Source organism: Odontesthes bonariensis, chromosome 9, assembly GCF_027942865.1.
Source record: "Odontesthes bonariensis isolate fOdoBon6 chromosome 9, fOdoBon6.hap1, whole genome shotgun sequence".
Taxonomy (NCBI): domain Eukaryota; kingdom Metazoa; phylum Chordata; class Actinopteri; order Atheriniformes; family Atherinopsidae; genus Odontesthes; species Odontesthes bonariensis.
In genome coordinates this window covers 9,117,711-9,137,092 of record NC_134514.1, presented here as the reverse complement: position 1 = coordinate 9,137,092, position 19,382 = coordinate 9,117,711, and the positions used below count along the sequence as shown (strand labels likewise).

General features: G+C 42.5%; 1 protein-coding gene across 1 annotated transcript; it reads right to left on the bottom strand.

Moving 5' to 3' along the window:
- Window positions 1–7,728: 7,728 nt before the first annotated feature.
- On the bottom strand, window positions 7,729–18,847 carry LOC142388099 (WD repeat-containing protein 20). Its single transcript, XM_075472998.1, has 5 exons — window positions 18,663–18,847; window positions 18,086–18,522; window positions 12,471–12,653; window positions 9,236–10,639; window positions 7,729–8,491 (listed from the first exon to the last, which is right to left on the bottom strand). The coding sequence occupies exons 2-5, from the start codon at window positions 18,479–18,481 to the stop codon at window positions 8,444–8,446; spliced, it is 2,031 nt and encodes a 676-aa protein (XP_075329113.1). The 5' UTR covers window positions 18,482–18,522; window positions 18,663–18,847; the 3' UTR covers window positions 7,729–8,443.
- Window positions 18,848–19,382: the final 535 nt, after the last annotated feature.

Genomic DNA, 19,382 nt, shown 5'->3' with positions numbered 1-19,382 from the left:
GCTTTACATAAAATAAAAGCATTGCAGCGGGGGAGTGGAAGAAGCATTAAAAATACATAAACGAATATAAAAAGAAAGAAAAAAAAATTTAATTATTTAAAACTTTAAGATTAAAAAGTTTTGTGGTACCGCTCTTTTAAATTGTCTTTCCTTTCCTTTCTGTTTTGTTTGTTTGCTTAATTAAGCCACTGTCCCTGCTCGACTGGTGTTATCCCTTATATTTGTTTATTACTTCTTAAGCTGCACATTAAGATTTCAGAGGGCAGGAAAGAGGAAAATGAGATACAGCAGGAGAGGCCAATGGTCAAGCATGAAAAACGGGGAAAATAATGACACTAATTAGCCATAATTGATGACAAATAACGGCAGGTTAATCAATAATCTCACGGAACTAAGAGCTTGTAGTTGTATTCCTGTTTTCTTTAATGAAACATCACTTTACTGTGGCTTTTAATTCATTCGTTTTTGTTGTATTTATGGAGCAATCTGACCTATTCAAAAATCTGACCAAGTAAAGACTTTTTCAACGATAACCTTTAATGAATTAGATATATTTTAATTTCAGGGACTATAAAGTTGATAATTAGTTATTTTTCTTTGACTATTTGTTCGGTTTCCAGTTTTGTCGAGAATGTTCTACTTGACGTCACAACGTAAATATATGTGCGTGCTGACGTAACAGCCGCCATACATTGATTTTACGTCCTGTTTATGTCTTAAACTGGAGGTCAGCCGGTTCGCTGTGGACCGAGAGGAAACCCAGCAGCCTTCAATACAAGAAGAAAAACAAGCTCATGTTTAAAACTCAAACACAAAAATCCAACAAAGACACAGAAGGGCCGAAAATATTACAAAATGCGTTAAAATCCTCCTTTTTAATGATTAAATTACGCACTGCTTTTTTCAAATGTTCTTTTCTTTATCTTTTTGTTTGTATTTTACCACAATTTTACCACTTTTCGTGCTGGACTGGTGTTGTTATCCCGTGTGTTGGTTTATTATTTCTAAAAGCTGCCCATTAGGGCAGGAAAGGGGGCAAGAAAGAGGAAAAAGAGATACAGCAGGAGAGGCCAGCCGGTTCATGTCCTTGAATTTGCGGGCAGGATTATCCTGCTGCTGTCTTTATCCCCCTCTAGGCCCCCTATTTATATATACAGTATGTATACATACACAACACAGATGCACATAAACCTGAGAGTCAGTTCTTTATCACGTGGTTCGTTGCTTTAACAGCCTGAATCATAGCAACAGAGAAGTCTGTTGCTATGATTGCTGATGTCTGACATTCTTTTCAGCCATTCTTCCGATCATTTTCTTTTGTAAGTTAACCTTGTAGCACCCGAGCATATGAATAATCATTGAAAAAAAAATCATTTTGGCTCTTCTTGCATCTTTTTGGGTGGGAATAAACCAATATTTTTGGAATTTTTGGAATTGGGCTATTTTTGATCATTTTAGGCAATGTTGCATATTTGCAACTTTGGGCTTTCCTGATTAATTTTGTTCACAAAACCAAGTCATTCTCTGCAGATCGTTTGGCAAAAAAGGGTATAGTGAAAGTTCACCAGTAACTGCTGCTACCACAATAAAATGTATATAATAGACCTTTATTGAACATTCTTAATACAAAGTGCGGAACACAACCATCCAAAACTTTCCATTCAACAATAAATCAAACAGATTTCATAGATCTTTGTTGATAAAAAAGTGAAGCACATTTAAAATGCAAAAAATGTAATGTAAATAAAAATGTAATGTAAATAAAAAATGTGCACATGAAGCTAATAAAAAAAATGCAAAAAAAAAAATCATAATAATACAATTTGGACCCCTGACCTCCCATTACAGCTGTGAAAGGTGGACAAAGCAGACCACACCAAATGAGACCAGAACGAACTGGAACAGACCACTGCAAAGCAGAGTGTAAGAAAATGATGCTGTGACAACTGTCGGCACATAAAATGTAATGTAAAAAAATATTACACATGAATGTAAATAATGTATGTAAATTTAAAAAATCAAATAATGTAATGTAAATAAAAATATAATGTAAATAAATAATGCAAATAAATAAAAAGCTTGTTGCATATCTGCAACTGTGGGTGCTACAAGGTTAAATCTAAATGATTCATGAGCCAGACCTAAGAGGACTTGACTTTTCTCCATTTACTGCTTTGGGTTAACGTTCAGCGATAAGAGCAAATCTGTGAAGAACTAACATTGTCATCATTGTCTGTCATAAAAAGAGGATTTAAACATGAGTTTCTTTGAAAACGGCTGCATGTTGGAGCCATAAACGATGCAACGAGAGCAGTGAGAGAACCACAACCAGACTCAGGCTGTGTAATTTCACACTTTCTTTATTCATATTCACAATCTCAGCGGGGAAAAGGTTGTGATGTGATCTAAGATGTAAATAAAAACAGAAAGCAACCATTTTAATATTCTTATTCACCAGTATTTTATCTATAATAAAACAAAGAATTGACAATTTCATGAAAAATATCAGTTCATCTCGCCTCTCATCGCAGCAACACGTCTCAAAAAAGTGGGAACAGGTCCATGTTTCCCATCGTGCAGCAGCTCCTCTCCTTTTAACATCAGTCTGTAAAACATCTGGGCACTGAGGAGACCAGATGTTGGACCTTTGAAAGATGAATCGAAAACCTGTATGTACCACTCAGCACTGATGGAGCCTTTCCAGATGTGCAGATGTCCCCCACACACCCATCACAGATGCAGGCTTTTAAATTGAGAGCTGATAACAAGCTGGATGGTCCCTTTCCTCTGTAGTTTCTCTGTAATTTCATATATTCAACAAAAATTAAGCCGAAATGTGATGATTTGTTAATCATTTGGTCTTCTTCCGCAGCCACAGGACCCTGAATCATGGAGTTGACTTAGTTTTTCACACACTGCTTCTTCGTGTTTGTTCGATAAATAATGACATAAATAGTGTAATATGTTGTGTTGTTGTTCATCTGAGGTCTTAATTCTAAGACCTGATGAGAACCAGATGAAAGTCCTGATAGATAAAAGGGTGTCGTTTCTTTTCCACATCTGTAATACATGAATAAATCTGTATTTTCTTAAGAAATGTCAAATAGTCCAAAAGTTTTCTGCTGGGATCCAGTACATCTTTTTTAGTAATAACTCTGATGACTTCAGGGAGAAACTGTCCAGCTACATATTTACTCTGGATGGTATTTCCTTATTTTTTAGTGCTACATTGAGGAACTTTGGAGTTATTTTTGACCAGAATCAATCATTTCACTCACATATAAAACAGCTTTCTAGGACTGCCTTGTTCAGTTTCTCTTCATTGTTAAATTCAGAACAGCATCAGTTGCTTCTCTGAGGTCATTGCTGATGTCTTTCCTCCTTGGCATCGTGTTAACACACTCCTGAATGCTGCAGATCTCTTTGAACCTTCTTCTGGGTTTCTGATGAATTCAACCAAACAGAATTTGGAGAGAAATTTTTTTTTCTTACCCAATTTATTCAATCCAAAAGGCAGCTTGAGTGTTTATATGCACGAAGACGCACATTTCCATGACAGAGATTTCTGAGGCTTTATCACACAGGAGCTTTAGATTTTGTTATTCTTTAATGATAGTAGTTTCATTTGATGGATGCGTTCGAATGTGTCTGCAAACTCACTCAGTTTCAATTCTTTGTTCAAAAATGGGAAAAATTCAAAGTTTAGTGTGTAAATGGGTAGTTTAAATAAATATCTAATCAGGATGTTGGCACCTTTAATGAATAATACGCATCATTTTAGACCTTGGACTGATTTTGTATTTCATGTTTTAGTTTTAAAAGAAGACTTTTGTCTCATTCTTTGTTGGAAACTGCTGCTTGGCGTCTTGTTTCTTTCTTACTTTGATTCTTGGTTCGTGAGTTTGGATTCCTGGATTTCTGGTTTTCTCTGTTGTTTCCAGTTATTTCCACTAGATGTCCTCAGTCTCTTCTTCCCCATCTGCACCATCTCATCTCACCACGACTCCTCGGTCCTCATCGTTTCTTCCTTCATGTCAGTTCAAAGTCTTCATTTTTACTTTTCCTCGGTTTCTCTTGTTTTTGTGTCCCCTGCACCTTTAGTTTATTCTTTTTATTAAATAATTGCTGCCATGAAGGACCTAATCAGTACAACAAAAAGCTATCCGACATGTTATTTCTCTCCTGTTGGTCCACCTACTATATCTGGCTTCTATCGGTGATATAAGAAGTGAAGATTTGCACACACAACACAGACAGACACGGGCTTTAGTTGAGCTGATCTACATCAAGAATCAGTTTCACTTCTCTTAAGTTGAACCAAATTAGTCTGAAAAATAAAAGTTAAGTCTTCCCCATTTTATTTAGTCTGGAGTTTATCAGCATCAGTTCCAGATTCATGCTGTCGGTCTACATTAATGCTCCAGAGGAGGCGTAACATACTGCATGTCTTCCAGTCTTAACCTGTTGAAACTGGTGTTGCTGGGTTTGTAGGTTGATGACTGAATGCATGGGCGTCGCACCCGTGGGGGATGGGGGTGTTTCGACACCCCCACTTTTACAGCAAGATGATTTCACCTTTTTGAATTTTCAATGACCAAATAAAGCTTTAACAAATCATAAAATGTGTTTTAAAGACTCTGTACCCTCTTTAGAATAATTCCATCCAGATTTTAGCAGTGTAACTATTGTAGTTTCCATACAGGACCTAGTTTAGTCTGATCAAAATGGAAAAAATGCAGTAAAATGGCCCTGTTCTGCATTTTTACAAATCAGAAAAAGGTTTCACAAATCCCAAACAAGGTTTTAAAGACTCTGTACCCTCTTTAGAATAATTCCATCCAGATTTGAGCTGTGTAAGTATTGTAGTTTCCATACAGGACCTAGTTTAGGGTGATCAAAATGTAAAAAATGCAGTAAAATGGCCCTTTTTCCATCCATTTAATTCGCAAATCGGATGCCAACTTCAGCGTCGTGTCTCTGGGCTTGATGTGGCACTCATGTAACACCCCCACATTTAAAATCACTGCTCCACCCCTGACTGAATGCATGAGGCAGCTCCTCATACAGGTTGGATGAATAAAGTGGTCTTGAGCAAATAGTTCTTCAGGCTTTTTGAAGGTCTTTCAAAGTTTTTCTTTGGACATTGGCTGCTTTTTTCACTCATTTTCAGTCCAGTCCTTGTTCCTGACCATTTAACACGGATCTATGAATCATTTAAGCTTTTAAAAGGCTGCCTTCGGTGGGTTTAAAAAAGACAGTTTGGATTAAACTGCGCAGCCTGATAGCAGAAGGAGGTCGAGACAGATTGTTTTCAGGTTTCACCCTCTTAGATCGTGGAACAGCATTCATTTGGCCTTAAAGCCCGAAGCCGCTGAGCTCACATGCTGTTGCTATGACAGCAAAGATGAGCGTACAGACACCTGAAACTTGACTCCTGCAGTCCTGGAAGCTGCTCTGCTCTTTATAGGTGGTGTTGTCAGACAGGAAACACAAGAAGGTGGATAAATACTTATCGTGTTTGCGGCTGAGTGTTTACAATGCTGAAACAGCAAAGACTCTTTAATAAAGCAGCTCGACCTGCTCAGGCAGAAATCAGCTGACACACACACACACACAGGCTGAAAAATGAAGATAAACAGGCATTTACTCTGATTATCAGGGCGGGAGCTTCATCCTGCAGCTGTGACCCAGCAGAGTAAATCTGGTTTTAAGGCCGAAATGATTAAAGTTTCCATCGAGCTCACCATGCATTACTGACACTATCACGTTATTCTCTCATTTAGTCTGTAAAACACAAGGAAATACAGAAAAATGAGCATCATCAAGCAGAAACATCTTAGAAGCTGGTGTCGAGGATTCTTATGATAGTTTGGAGTAACTGAGAAATCAACAGTTCAACCAGTCAGAGCTACTTTGTTTCTGGATTAATGCAGAAATGTGGAAAAAGTACCAGTCTGGACCTCAAATGAGTTAAGTTCAACCTCAGAGGAACAACAACATATTACATGTTTTATTTAGACAAAATATAGAAACAGAAGTCCACTTTTACTGCTTCCAGGTGCTGCCGATCAATACACCTGATTAACTGGTCATCAGTCAGTGTGAGTAGCTCTATAAAAGCAAAGTTTAGCCAGTTTGCTGCTCTGCAGCATTCAGGTGTGTGTTAACACGATGCCAAGGAGGAAAGACATCAGCAATGAAGGGTTATAAGGCCATTTCCAAACTATCTGGAGTCCATCGTTCTACAGAGAGAAAGATTATTCACAAGCTGAAAACATGCAGGACAGCTGTCAATCTTCCCAGGAGTGGACGTCCCAGCAAGGTCACCCCAAGGTCAGAAACCCAAAAGCTACATCTCAGACTCTGCAGGCCTCAATTAGCATGTTAAAGGTTAAAGTTCATGACAGCACAGTTAGAAAAAGGCTGAACAAGTATGGCTTGTTTGGAAGGCTTGTTTGTGTAAAATATCAGGTGTTGTTGTTCATCTGAGGTTCTTTTTACTTCATTTTAGGACCCGATAGAGATCAGAAGGTTTATCTTATTTTGCAGACTCTTCATTAACATTTCAACCAAAATAAGTCTCACATTTGCAGCCCAAATATGAGTGTTCTTTGCAACTTATTTCTGAACATGGGTTCATTTTTAGGAAAGTGGACGTGGGAGCGTCTCCTGCAGAGTTTGGATCAAACAACAAAACAAAAACCCCGACTGTGGCGGCTCAGGATTTCAGGTGCAACAGGAATCCAAGACAGAATATAAGATGCTACACTTTAACGGGATCGTGTGTGTGTGTGTGAGCCACGTTCGTCCACCGGAGAAACGATCACACCGAATAAAAACACAGCGACATCCTCAGGTTCCGTAAAACAGCAGACATTCAATTTATAACTGTTGTTGCTCTGTACAATAGAAGCATCTTCATATATTAATACTCTTCATCTTTCCTGCTTCGTCTTCACTTCGCTGCTGCCAAGTCACCGCCTCCCGTTTGTATTTATAGAGCACTTTTTTATTATATACAGTATAAATTACAACACAGTCCTGTGCTAAAATAAATAACTTAAATACAATGGCCGTGGCTTTTGCAGTGTCTTTTCCATGAGGAGGGGGAGGAAATGGGAGACCGGTGTAGGTACCAGATCGGCTCGGGGTCCGTCGTCTGCTGAACACGTCACACAATATGGCTGCACGCTTGAATGGGAAGGCATTGTGATTGGCTCGGACAAACTCCGTTGCGTTCGACTTTCACGACAGACAGAGAGACAGATATATGCCATTTCTTTAAGCTAATTTTTCAGTATGTGTATTTGTCTTATTTACCTAGACTGTATGTGTATATATACACATGTATATATATATATATACACACATACGTACACACAAACACATACATATATTTGTATATATGTATGTGTGTGTGTGTGTGTGTGTGTAGTGTATGTATATACACATGTGTGTATATATATATATATACACACACACACATACATACACACACATACATATATACATATATATATGTATATGTGTGTGTGTGTGTAGTGTATGTATATACACACATATCCAACAGAACAACTTTTACAAGTTTTATGTACATTTATATGCAGGAGTCCACACGCATATAGTCAAAGAGGTTATTGCTGCTCAGCACACAAACAATACACAAAACTGAAAATGAAGCTTCTCTTCATAGTGAACCAAAATGATTAAACTAATCAAACTAGATTTTAAAGGTTTGGGGCTTGTGGTGGTCAAAGTGTAGTAAACACTATTTTGAAGGAAATATTTAATTTCTTCGTAAAAGCTCTCCATAGCTGCTGCCGATCACCGAAAGACCACGAAAAAAAACTCTCCGACGCACAGCGCCTAGTTACGGTTACTATGGCTACTACAGCCAATCACAATGTACTCCCACTCAAGCGGACGGCCATATTGTGTGACGTAATCAGCAGACGACAGAACCCGAGCCATTCTGGAACCCGAGCCGTTCTGGTACCTACAGCGGGTCCGCTCCTTCAGGCCCACCGGCGGGGGAGTGGCTGATGGAGGGGTGAAAGCTGAAGGGGTTAACTTTGTTCCCGGAGCGGCACGAGGTGAGAAACTCCTCCTGAAAACCAAAAACTGAAGCATTTCAACAGAGGCGAGAGATTATTCCGGTGTTGAGAGTCCAGAGACTTCAGGGTCGGATTAAAACGAGCCTGAAAGATGTCGTGATGAGGGCTAAACGGGGTTAAATATGTGAATCTGCTGCAGTAACTTCAGAGTTTCAGGCTTGGAGAACAGTTTCCCACCTCATGTGGAGCTCAGAGTAACAGAGTTTAATACTGAGGTGGCAGCAGGGGGGCCGCCTCCGTCCCAGCTCGTTGGCCCCGAATGTAACGTTTCTGCGAGTCGATGGAGGAGACGGCGTCAGGCAGCGGAGGAGGCGGAGCCTCTCCTCCAGCTATACCACCGTGCCGCTCGGGGAGTTCCCGTTCTGTGCTGTTAGGTTCTAAACGAGAGAAAACACAGAGCAGTGACAACAATACTTTAAAAAAAAACTCAAACATTCACTCCAGAACAACTCGACAATCTAAGCTGCTTCATATCCCGCTCTGTTGTACCACTAGAGCACAGTTTTCCATCAAATATAAAGGTGTAACTTTATGGAACAGCTCTCCCTCCCTACCCATCTATAAAAGGAAATTAAAAGATCACATGTACTCTATGGGACTGTCTTAATACTTTTTCTTCTCTTTTTTGTTCATAGTCGCCATTGCAATTTAGTCTTTTGATTTATTGTAATTTATTTCTTGATTCATTGCTTGATTATTGATTTCCACCCCCCCTCCGCTAAGCTCCACCCCCTGTCACTCTCAGGATAGACAGACCATTTCATCCAGTATTACAAAATGTGTTTCTGAACAGGATTACCAACCACGCCTTTAAGGAGGCTTCGGCTCTCTGTGACTTCTCTTCATTATGATCTCACTTATAGAATAAATGGCACCTTTAATAGTTCTTTAATAACTTTGAAAGGGGAACATAATATGGAAAAATGACCTTTTTGTCTGTTCCTGGGAGCATATATCAGGGTGTCTGAAGTCACCAGCAAGTGAAAAACTCCTCCCTCCTCTGCTAAGCCCCGCCCACTCACACCCACCTTGCTGGAGGGATGGAGCCAGCTCCTGGTGGAAATGTTCTGCACATTATTAATGTCATTATTATAAACACACATTGATAATTCAGCACGTACCGCCTTCCCCGGACGCGCCCAGGTGCAGATGAGGCCCTCCTGGCACGCCGTGATGATGCAGTCGTCCATGAACACCAGCACGGTCAGCCTCTCGTGTGCGATCTTCTTGCAGACCAGCGGCTCCAGCAGCGGCACCTCATGCATGCGCGGGCACAGCGTGGTGCCCAGGACCTTGGCGCCGTCCAGCCGGTTGCTCCTCGGCGCCACGTTGATCTTGTCGTTGCTTTTGCTGATGTTGCCCAGGCTGTGGTAGCGCTTGTGCTCCTTCTCCACCCCGCTGCTGCCTCCGGACTTGTCCGACTTGCGCTCCTGGAGGGACAGCGTGGCGAAGCGGCCGATGCTGAACGGAGTGGTGTTTCCTCCGCCACTGCTCCCCCCTCCCCCTCCGCCTCCCCCACCACCCTCAGAGGCGCCCGGGCCCTTGGAGGCATTCGCCACTGCAGGGTGGGGCAGAGAGTTGGAGCGGGACAGGGAGCGTGGCAGCGGTAAAGGAAGCGTGGGTGGGTTGGAGGTGCCGGTGTTGGGTGGATGATGGTGTCCCTCCACCCCTCCGTTCCCTCCCCCACTTGAGGTGCTGGTGACGCCGCCGCTGCCAGAGTTGGGGAGTGAAGGCCCAAAAGTGTTAGTGAAGGCGCGGGACAGCGGCAGGCGCGGGTACAACACATCATCCGTCAGGTCCCACAGGCAGAACTGCGTGTCCTGCCCCACCGAGCCAAACCGGTACGTGACCGATGGCGAACCGCCACCTTTTGAACTGTGCCGAGAAAGCCTGGACAGCGTGCTGCTGGTTCGAACCCGCCCAAAGTGCGTGGAGTTATTCGGCGCCCCCTGGTGGAGGTCCTCCTCGCTGCCGCTCAGCTCCATCGGCTCTTCGTCCTCCAGGGAAGTCGTGAAGGGATCAAACGCCACCACATTGACCCAAGACTTGTGGCCGTGTCCCCTGGCGACCACGCGGCTCTCAGCGAACGACCAGACAGTGACCAGGTCGTCCTCTCCTCCTGTGGCCAGGTATTTTCCGTCGGGGCTCCACGACACGCACAGCAGCCCGCCAAAGTAGCTCTTCATCACCCCCTGCAGCTCCATCGAGTCGAAGTGGAAGACGCGCAGGCAGCCGTCCTGGCCCACGCACGCCACGTGCACGCCATCTGGGGAGAAAGCAAACTCATTGAGGCCTCCCTCCCCCACCGCCCACCTCAACAACGGGTTGCGTGGCGTCTTGGTTTTGCAGGCGTAGACGGTGAAGCCCTCGCCCTGCCGCAGCAGAGAGTACTGAGGGGCCGCGGTGCCGCACGGGTGGTCCACGTTGTAGAGGTAGAGGTGGCCGCTGGCGTGAGAGGCCAGGAACAGGTTCTCCGACTTAGGAAGCCATTTTAGGCACGTCACCTTGGATTTGTCTATCAATCTCTGGAAAACAGAGGAAAGATGGGAAGGAAATAACAGATAAATTATAATATTACTAATATTAGTTAAATTATTATCTAAACTTTCTTTTTACCCAATGTTTTTAATGATCTCCCTTTAAATGCTCTGTCCTGTTTTTATTTCTTTTTGCATTTAAAGGACTCACTACTTTTATCTGTGTATTTTATTTGCATTTTACTGTCCCTGCTTTTGATCTAAATATTTGTCTTTTATCCCACTGTAGCACTTTGTTGTAAATGTAAAGTGCGTTATAAATCAAATTTATTATTATTATTATTTTATAAATTAATCTAAATCTATTAAATATTCAGTAGAGTCACCTCCCTGCTATCAAAGTTTGGGACCAAAAGACTTTCAGGGAGCATGTTGGTAGATTCTCAGTCACTCAGCTCGTGGTAATCCTAACACCTGAATAAGGGAAACTGCACTTCTTCTTCTTGGCTTTTGAAGACGTTTCATCTATTAACCGAAAGAAGAAGCCTTTCGGGTGAGAAGCAAAGAGACTTCAAGAACCAAGAAGAAGAAGAAGTCCAGGAGCTCTTATTCAAGCTCGTAGGATTCAGAGGGAAGCATGAAAGTGGAGATCGATACGGAAACACGAGCTGCAGCAAAGAGGAGGTGGAAGATGTGGAAAGAAAACACAAGGTCTGCAGCAGTCGTGCACACATACACCCTCTAAACTGTTAAAATTGGCTTTGTTCTTAGACATTAGAAATGCTGTACTTTTCCACGATGGACACGATATATACGACCTTAAATGATCCAGGAATAGGGAGACAAAACAGTTAGCCTGGGAAAGCAGGCACATTGTTTGGCTTATCCAGATAATATGACTAAGCGTGTTGAACCTACTCATGTCCTATCATACTCCAACCTATGTGAAATAATAAGTCATATAAATACAAAATATGCCCGGAAATCAAGGCTCGGTCTGACGGATTTCCTGCGAGAGGTCTGTCGTTACTGCGCTGATATACTTCATTTGTTACCATCTATAAAGACTTTATTGTGAGAATGCTTTAAGGCATTCTTGTGAGAATGCTATTTCTACTATTTTAGTATCAAAACGTTCAGCTCTTTCAGCAGATTCCCGCTATCATTTTTGGTGTTTTTAATTTTTACACTTTTTAAGATTCAACTTTTATTCAAATTTTCCAAATATTCAAATGAAAGCAAACTGCTTTCAGCTCTTCCAAATCATCTTCCTCTTTCCAACCTAATTACTTCTGCATGCTTTCAGCTAGAGACACCATTCAAACTTTAAATGGGTCACAAGACATTCAGCTATTACCAATTGTTTCAGCTTTCTCAAATCTTCAGCCAATTTTGAAATATGACAGTTTCAAAAACATGAACATTTTGCTCCTCCTTGATTTTTATGAATGAGCACACAGTTGAGTGCGTGCTGATAAGTTTCAAATTTTTCAGTTTTTTTCAAACAAATTCCTCTAACTTTCATACAAATTCTCTGACTAACTCCAATGTTAAGTTTGGTAGTACACAAAAATCACAAAATTCCTTCAACCAATACCGTAGCAACCGTTTTTACTGCTAAAATTGAACTATTTTCAGCTTTTTTAGCATGGTCAGCTATCCCCATTCATCTCAGAACCATTCTCACTGCTGTTTCACAGGAACAGCTCTTTCTAGTTTAACTTGAGATTACCCCGGCTTGTTCTTGAGCTTCCCATAAAAGAATCGAGCGAACAAACCTTCTAAATTTAACAATTAGTCCTGTTAAAGAAAAAGAGCCGGTTCAGGAGGCAGTAAATAATAATAATAATAATAACAGAAGAAAAACTAGCAAACTCACCTCCTCATTGAAGAGCTTACTGGTTTCCTTCTTGATAGGGTCGAGATACTGGACCTGTCCGGCAGAGAAACCCACGATGAGCGCGACGCTCTCCGCCGTGGCCGAGTACTGGTTAAAGTCGTGACACGTCGGCTGAGTCCCCTTGTAGATCCTTTTGTCTATCGGCTTACTGAGATCCACGGCCTGCAGAGAGGAGACGAAACCATCAGCAAAAAGCTGTTTCACCCACATTCAGAGGTCATCAGACACGACTCGAGAGGAAATATCTCGAGACTCGGGCACTTACAATCACTGACCAAGTTCGTAACCTCGGAGTGTTGATAGACTCAAATCAAATCAAATCAATTTATATAGCACATTTCATGTACAAACAATTCAAAGTGCTTTACATAAAATAAAAGCATTGCAGCAGGGAGTGTAAGAAGCATTAAAAATACATAAAAGAATATAAAGAGAAACAAATAAAATCATTTAAAGGCCTACAGAAAGCTGACACTACACCCAATACATAATGATAATACATACACAGAGGAACAATAATGATCATTGGAGTCTACACCAAAACATTTCATAAACGCATGAAATTTGCGATTTTGAATTTGCCGCTAGGAAACCTTCCTGGAATTCCAGACTGGGGGCGGGGCTTCCGTGTGACGTCACAAGTGCCATGGCTTTTCCTGGCTGCCTCAGTGTTGCCAATTTAGCTAGATTTAGCAACTTTTGGCCATCTCTGGCGACAAAAAAAAAAAAATAATCTAGCGACTTTCGGGCTCAATCTGGCTGAATCTAGCAACAATTCAACTTGTTTTGTGAGTGACAAATCAGTTGCCCCGCGACACCATACAAGCCGAGACAGAAGCACTGCAGGACGGTGGCAACCCGGCATTTCCTGTCAAAACCGCAGTTTCAAGCTAGCTACAACGAGGGTAAGTTCACTTCCTGTTTTCAAAACAACAGCACGTAATGGCTTTCCCTATGATAAAAGGCAACGGGTATTTTATTTTGTCAAAATAACCGGAAGTGCGTTGCTCACTGCGGCTAGCTTTAGCAGCGCCGAATTCGTGGGAACAAAATGGTAAACAGCCGGCATTTTGTCAGGTTTTCAACACGTTGGGGATCTAAACGACTACTTTCTCACCTGAAAACTTTCAAATGTTGCGGGGACAGAGGAAGCAGAGAGACCTGCGGTCGGAACTTGTGTCTGTGCCTCCCTGTCCGCCTGCCTCCTCTCTGGTGAAATCAGCCGGAGCCATCCCGCCGTGTTCAGCTCCCTGCGGTGCGGACACTCAGGGGGAATCCACCTGGCGGAGAGCGGACACACCGCGGGATGGTTGCCCTGAAATCAGCCGGTAGAGCGATCATCAAGAGCCCCGACGTGGACATGATCGCTCTGCCGGCTGATTTCCGCTCTCCGCCAGGTGGATTCCTGTCCGACCGCAGGTCTCTCTGCTTCCTCTGTCCCCGGTGGTGTGAGCTGCTGGTGCTGAGGACAACACACGCACTTCGTACATCTACTCGCAATAAAAACTGCACTGAACCCAACGTTTTATATTTCCAAGCGACGTCCCGCGGCACACATCGAAATTTGCCTTGAAGAAGCTGTCCAGGTCTGGCAAACTGCTGGCTTCGCTACTGGAACTACTGGTGATTGTTCCAGCAGCTGGCACTCGTGACGTCACGCACCTGTCGTTCCAGTTTGCCAAATTCGAGTCAAATGTGGTGATAGTTTATTGGGTCTAATCAGGACTATCCAGGGGCCTAAAATTATTTTAAAATCATAAAAAAATTCCATGGTATATAAGGAATCGATCTGCTATTTCAGTTTTGTGCAAAAAAAAATCACCTTTCTGTAGGCCTTTAAATTAGTTTAAAAACAAGCAACAGTCTAGATAAGTTAAAAGATATTTCATGCATAGACACATGAGAACAGAAATGTTTTTAACCCGGATTTAAAAATGTCTCCATTTGGTGAAAGTTTAATCTCCAGTGGCAGTTTGTTCCACTTGTTTGCAGCATAGCAGCTAAATGCTGCTTCTCCATGTTTAGTCTGGACTCTGGACTGGACCAGCTGACCTGAGTCCTTGGATCTAAGAGCTCTGCTGGGTTAGATAAACTCAGATCTGACTTTCAGCAGCCACATCAAAGCTGTCACCAAGGCAGCTTTTTACCATCTCAGAAACATCAACAGAATTAAAGGTTTCCTCTCCCAAAAAGACCAGGAGAAACTCATCCATGCATTCATCTCCAGTAGACTCCATTACTGTAATGCTCTTTTAACTGGACTTCCCAAAAAGAGCATTAAACATCTGCAGCTCATCCAGAACGCTGCTGCTGGAGTTTTAACCCGGACTAAGAGATCTGAACACATCACACCAGTTTTAAAATCTTTACTCTGGCTTCCAGTCAGTCACAGAATAGATTTTAAAAGCCTGCTGATGGTTTAAAAATCCCAGAACGGTTTAGGCCCGAAATACATCTGTGATATGTTCAGAGAATATAAACCCAGCAGAGCTCTTAGATCCAAGGACTCAGGTCAGCTGGTCCAGTCCAGAGTCCAGACTAAACATGTAGAAGCAGCATTTAGCTGTTCTGCTGCAAACAAGTAGAACAAACTGCCAGTGGAGATTAAACTTTCACCAAATGGAGACATTTTTAAATCCAGGTTAAAAACATTTCTTTTCTCATGTGTCTATGCATGAAATCTGCACGATATCTTTTAACTTATCTAGACTGTTGCTTGTTTTTTAAACTAATTTAAATTATTTTATTTGTTTCTCTTTATATTCTTTTATGTATTTTTAATGCTTCTTCCACTCCCTGCTGCAATGCTTTTATTTTATGTAAAGCACTTTGAACTGTTTTGTACATGAAATGTGCTACACAAATAAATTTGATTGTATTTGAAAGCCAACGAAAAGAAGAATCTGCTGAGATGTTTCCGTCTGCAGTCGGGTTTGACTGAACCTTTTTGGTCTTGTGGAGCTGCTGCTGTCACCAAGTCACTGATCAAACTGGGAGGAATCCATCAAACAGGAGACGTTTTAATAGATAAGTTACCACAGGTGATGTCAAATGTGATCATGAAGCACATTGAAAACTGTGCTACTCACAACAGAAAAAAGACAGGGTGGAAAAGGGAAGTCCATCGTGGATCATTTAAAGACTTACAGATGGAAACATCTGCGCTCCAACAAATCCAGCTGAGCAGATGTTCTAACTTCTGAGGTCTTTAGAGTGATTATCAGAGAATCAAGATTACAGATGCTTCAGAAAATATTCAGACCCCTTCACTCGTAATCTAGTGGAAACACAGTTCAGATACAGTGAACTGAGGCAAATCAACCAAAGATGAAACACTGAAATCTCATTTTAAAAAGGTTAATGAAATAAAAAGCTAGAAGGTTTATGTCCCTTTTTCCTCGACTTAATATTAAACCTCTCTCACTAAAAAGACACACAGAGTGCATACAGCTCCACTTTTACTCAAACGTTGGTATTTATGAGCTTCTTTTGGGTCCATTTCTTTGAGTTAGAATTGGATGCTCTAATAGAAGAGTCCAGGTGTTAAACTGAAGATATTTGGACCATCAGGAAACAAGAAATACAGCAAAGAAGAGCACGACAAGCTTTCTGTCCTTTCTTTGAGGAGTCTTCAGGAATAGTTCTCCAGGCTTCTTGAAGGACATCCCAAAGCTCTTCTTTGGATCTGGGCTGCCTTTTGTTCCGTTCTCTGTCAACATGATCCCACACTGCTTCAGTAATGTTGAGCTCCGGGCTCTGGGGAGGATTCATCCCTCCATCAGACCTGCTGCCACTGATTTTCAGCCCACTTCTTGTGTCCTTTGGCACAGCTCAGCCTTTTCTCCCTGTTTCCCTTCCTTAAGAACGGCTTCCTGACAGCCACCCTTCCATGGAGCCCATTTCTGATGAGGCTTGGGCCAACAGCAGATGGATCAGCTGAAGGTCCAGATGCATCTCTCAGCTCCTGTGTCAGGTCTTTGCTGGATGTTTTCCTCTTTCTTAAGGACATCACTTTCAGATCCTGTTCATCTGCTGTAGATAGTTCTTTAGGCCTGACACTTCTTCTTTTGTCCTCCACTTGTCCAGTTTCCTCAAATGTTTTAAGGACACACTGCACACCATGCTGAGATATGCCAAGTTTTCAGCTAACAGCTCTTTGGGAATCACCTTGTTGCTGCAGAAATCCTGTTTTCTGTCTGTCAGACTGTGTTATCTTTTCTGTTTTTCATAGAGGAAACTAAAGAAATGAACAAATGATGTGTCTTTGTGACAGGCTGCTGGTAACAAAGTGCCTAAAGATACAATTTAAAACAGGTTCTTTGCCTTCTTTGTCTGTTATGTGTCAACACAACACTGGTTCATCTCTTGAGTTAGGAGCCTTTTTAAAGGTTTAATTATTCATAGGTCAGTGTTAAATGGTCAGGTACAAGGACTGGACTGAAAGTGAGTGAAAAAGCAGCAAAAGTCCAAAGAAAAACTTTGACCTTCAGAAAGCCTGAAGAACTATTGCTCAAGATCACTTTATAAGATAACGAGAAAGTCTGGCTGCTTGGAAGGAAAATATAAAGAAATCAGGACTGGATCAGGACTTTTGCACAGTATTGTGGACATAACAAGGCCTACCTATATTCAGATGAAGCCAAATGTTTATTTGAATTTTTGTGGCACAGCAACCTGATTTGTTGACAGGTTACTAAAGGTCATAAAGGCTGCACAAGATCACTTTTTTTTGTTGGAAAAACTTGCCAAAGTTCATATTTATTCCCCTTTTTACAGGACTTTAACAGGAAAAATTATATTACAATGAACTCGTTCTTTGTGGGATAAAGAAACAACATCTTCGCTCTAAGATCTGAAGATAAGCGTCACAACTTGCGCCATATTATCTTGCATGAATGCACAGAAAAGCGATTTGTATGTGAGTCAGCTCTGCATGAGCCACCAGGAAAAGGAACTGCATTTCTGAGTGAATGAGAAAAAGCTTCTTCTGTTCATAATAAATGAGATATCAGCAGTCCTCATTAAGAGGAGGAAGATGCTCTGTGAGGAGACACTGGAGGACAAATGAAGATGAGTCATCTGTCAGATTACACTTGTTTTTTTTGTAGCAAAACAGACCAGATAATGATCTGATTTTCTCACTGAATTCTGCCTGAGTACCACACCTGCTCCATGAGGTTATCTGATAAATCATTCACAACATCTTCAGCTCCAAACAGAAACGGGTATAATCAGAGAGCCGGAGAGGAGTCGGCTGCAGCTCAGTGAATGGAGCCGTGTCAGAGCATCCGTGGCTGTTTCCTGCTCCTCTACTATCACCCATCCCTCCTGTAGCCTCCACTGACACAGCATGATGCACCACTCACTGTCTGCTCAGACACAAAAAACAGCTGCTCCATTTTGCATCGCTTAAATTTAAATTTAAAAAAAAATAAATCTGGTGTGGGTGTTGCTCAGATGTGTGCAGAACACGCAGGGAGGCTCAGGTCTACAACAGGTTACAGATTAAAGCAGACAGCATCATATTAGCACGCTAGGCTAAGTGTGATCATCCAGTCTGTGCGCGTGAGAGCGCAGAGGAGGAGCAGGCTCACCTTCTTGATGTTGGTGTACGTGTAGAAATACAGCTCCCTGCCGATGTTGAAGCACACGCGCTCCGACTCCTCGCTCGGGTCTTCGGGCTGCAGCTTCACCATAGAGACCCGGACCGGCGGCAGGAAGCCGGCTGGGGAGGAGTTGGCCGCGGCATTGGAGGAGGCGGCTGCGGCTGCGGCGGCAGCCCCGGGCCCCTGCAGCAGCCCGACCCCTCCGCCGGGTATCGGACCGGGTCCTGCCCCGGAGCCCAGCGTGGCTCCGGCGGACGGACCCCGCGGAAGCCCGCCCCGCTGCTGCGAGTCCGAGAGGGTGAGCAGTTTGTAGAAGCCCTCTCTGGTCCGGAACTGGGATTTAATCTCATTGATATCCTTCAGAGCGCCGCCATCTCCGGCCATTTTTAGTGCAAACAAGCCGCACAGGAAACAGAGATTTTGACCTGGAAATAATATCGAGGCGATAAAAAATACAAAATAAAAACAGTATTAGAACAGAAATGAGAGAGACGAAGAGGAGCAGCCGAGCTCAGCAAGGCCGACCATCACACCCGGTCCGCCCCGGTGCATTTTACAGCCGTACCGCTGCTGCCTGGTGGGTGCACCCGCAGAAGCAGCACCCCTGAGCCGGAGTGAGCATCATCCTCCACCGGGTCTCTGCCTCTGATCACCCAGTGTGCAGAAAGTGCGTGTGATGGTGCGTAAAGCGCTGCTCCTGCTGCTGGCCCAGCCTGGCTCTGCGCGCTCCCGCGGTGGTTGGGGGGTAAAGGGAGGACATCCGGCCTGGGTCAGCTTCTTTTACCCCTCAGTTAACCAACCAGCGACACCCAACAGGACCACTTTAAGGAGCGGGCTACTTACAGTCCCACGACCTTAAAAACAACACTATGGTGGAAGTTAATCTAAGAATAATCAATCATTTCTCGCAGAAACGGGATATTTTATGCTCGAATTGAGCTGATAAATTCTGAAAAATCAATTACTTTCCTTAAATAATTAAATAAAAGGAAGGATTTGACTGTAGTGGCTTGAAATAAATCCAAATATTAGCTGCTGTCTATGAATTTGATTTAAATAACACCATCATACACTTACAGTATATATTTACTAATGATCCTTTTAAAAATAGCATTAAAGATGTCTAAATACTGGAGTTAAGTTGTGCAGAACTGAAACATGACTCCTCTTAAAGGGGTTGTGGACTCACTGGTAGCCCACAATTTTCCAACCACTTGAACACCCCAAAAAAAGACCTAATTAACTCCACTGTCACGATTCATTTACCAATTCCCCCTCCAAAATC

Bases quoted from the DNA above. Each gene is read 5' to 3' on its own strand.
- LOC142388099 (XM_075472998.1), bottom strand. From the start codon at position 18,481: ATGGCCGGAGATGGCGGCGCTCTGAAGGATATCAATGAGATTAAATCC. The intron at 10,640-12,470 runs GTGAGTTTGCTA...TCTGTTTTCCAG, and splicing joins GTAAGCTCTTCAATGAGGAG to AGATTGATAGACAAATCCAA. The intron at 8,492-9,235 runs GTACGTGCTGAA...TCTCTCGTTTAG, and splicing joins GGGCGCGTCCGGGGAAGGCG to AACCTAACAGCACAGAACGG.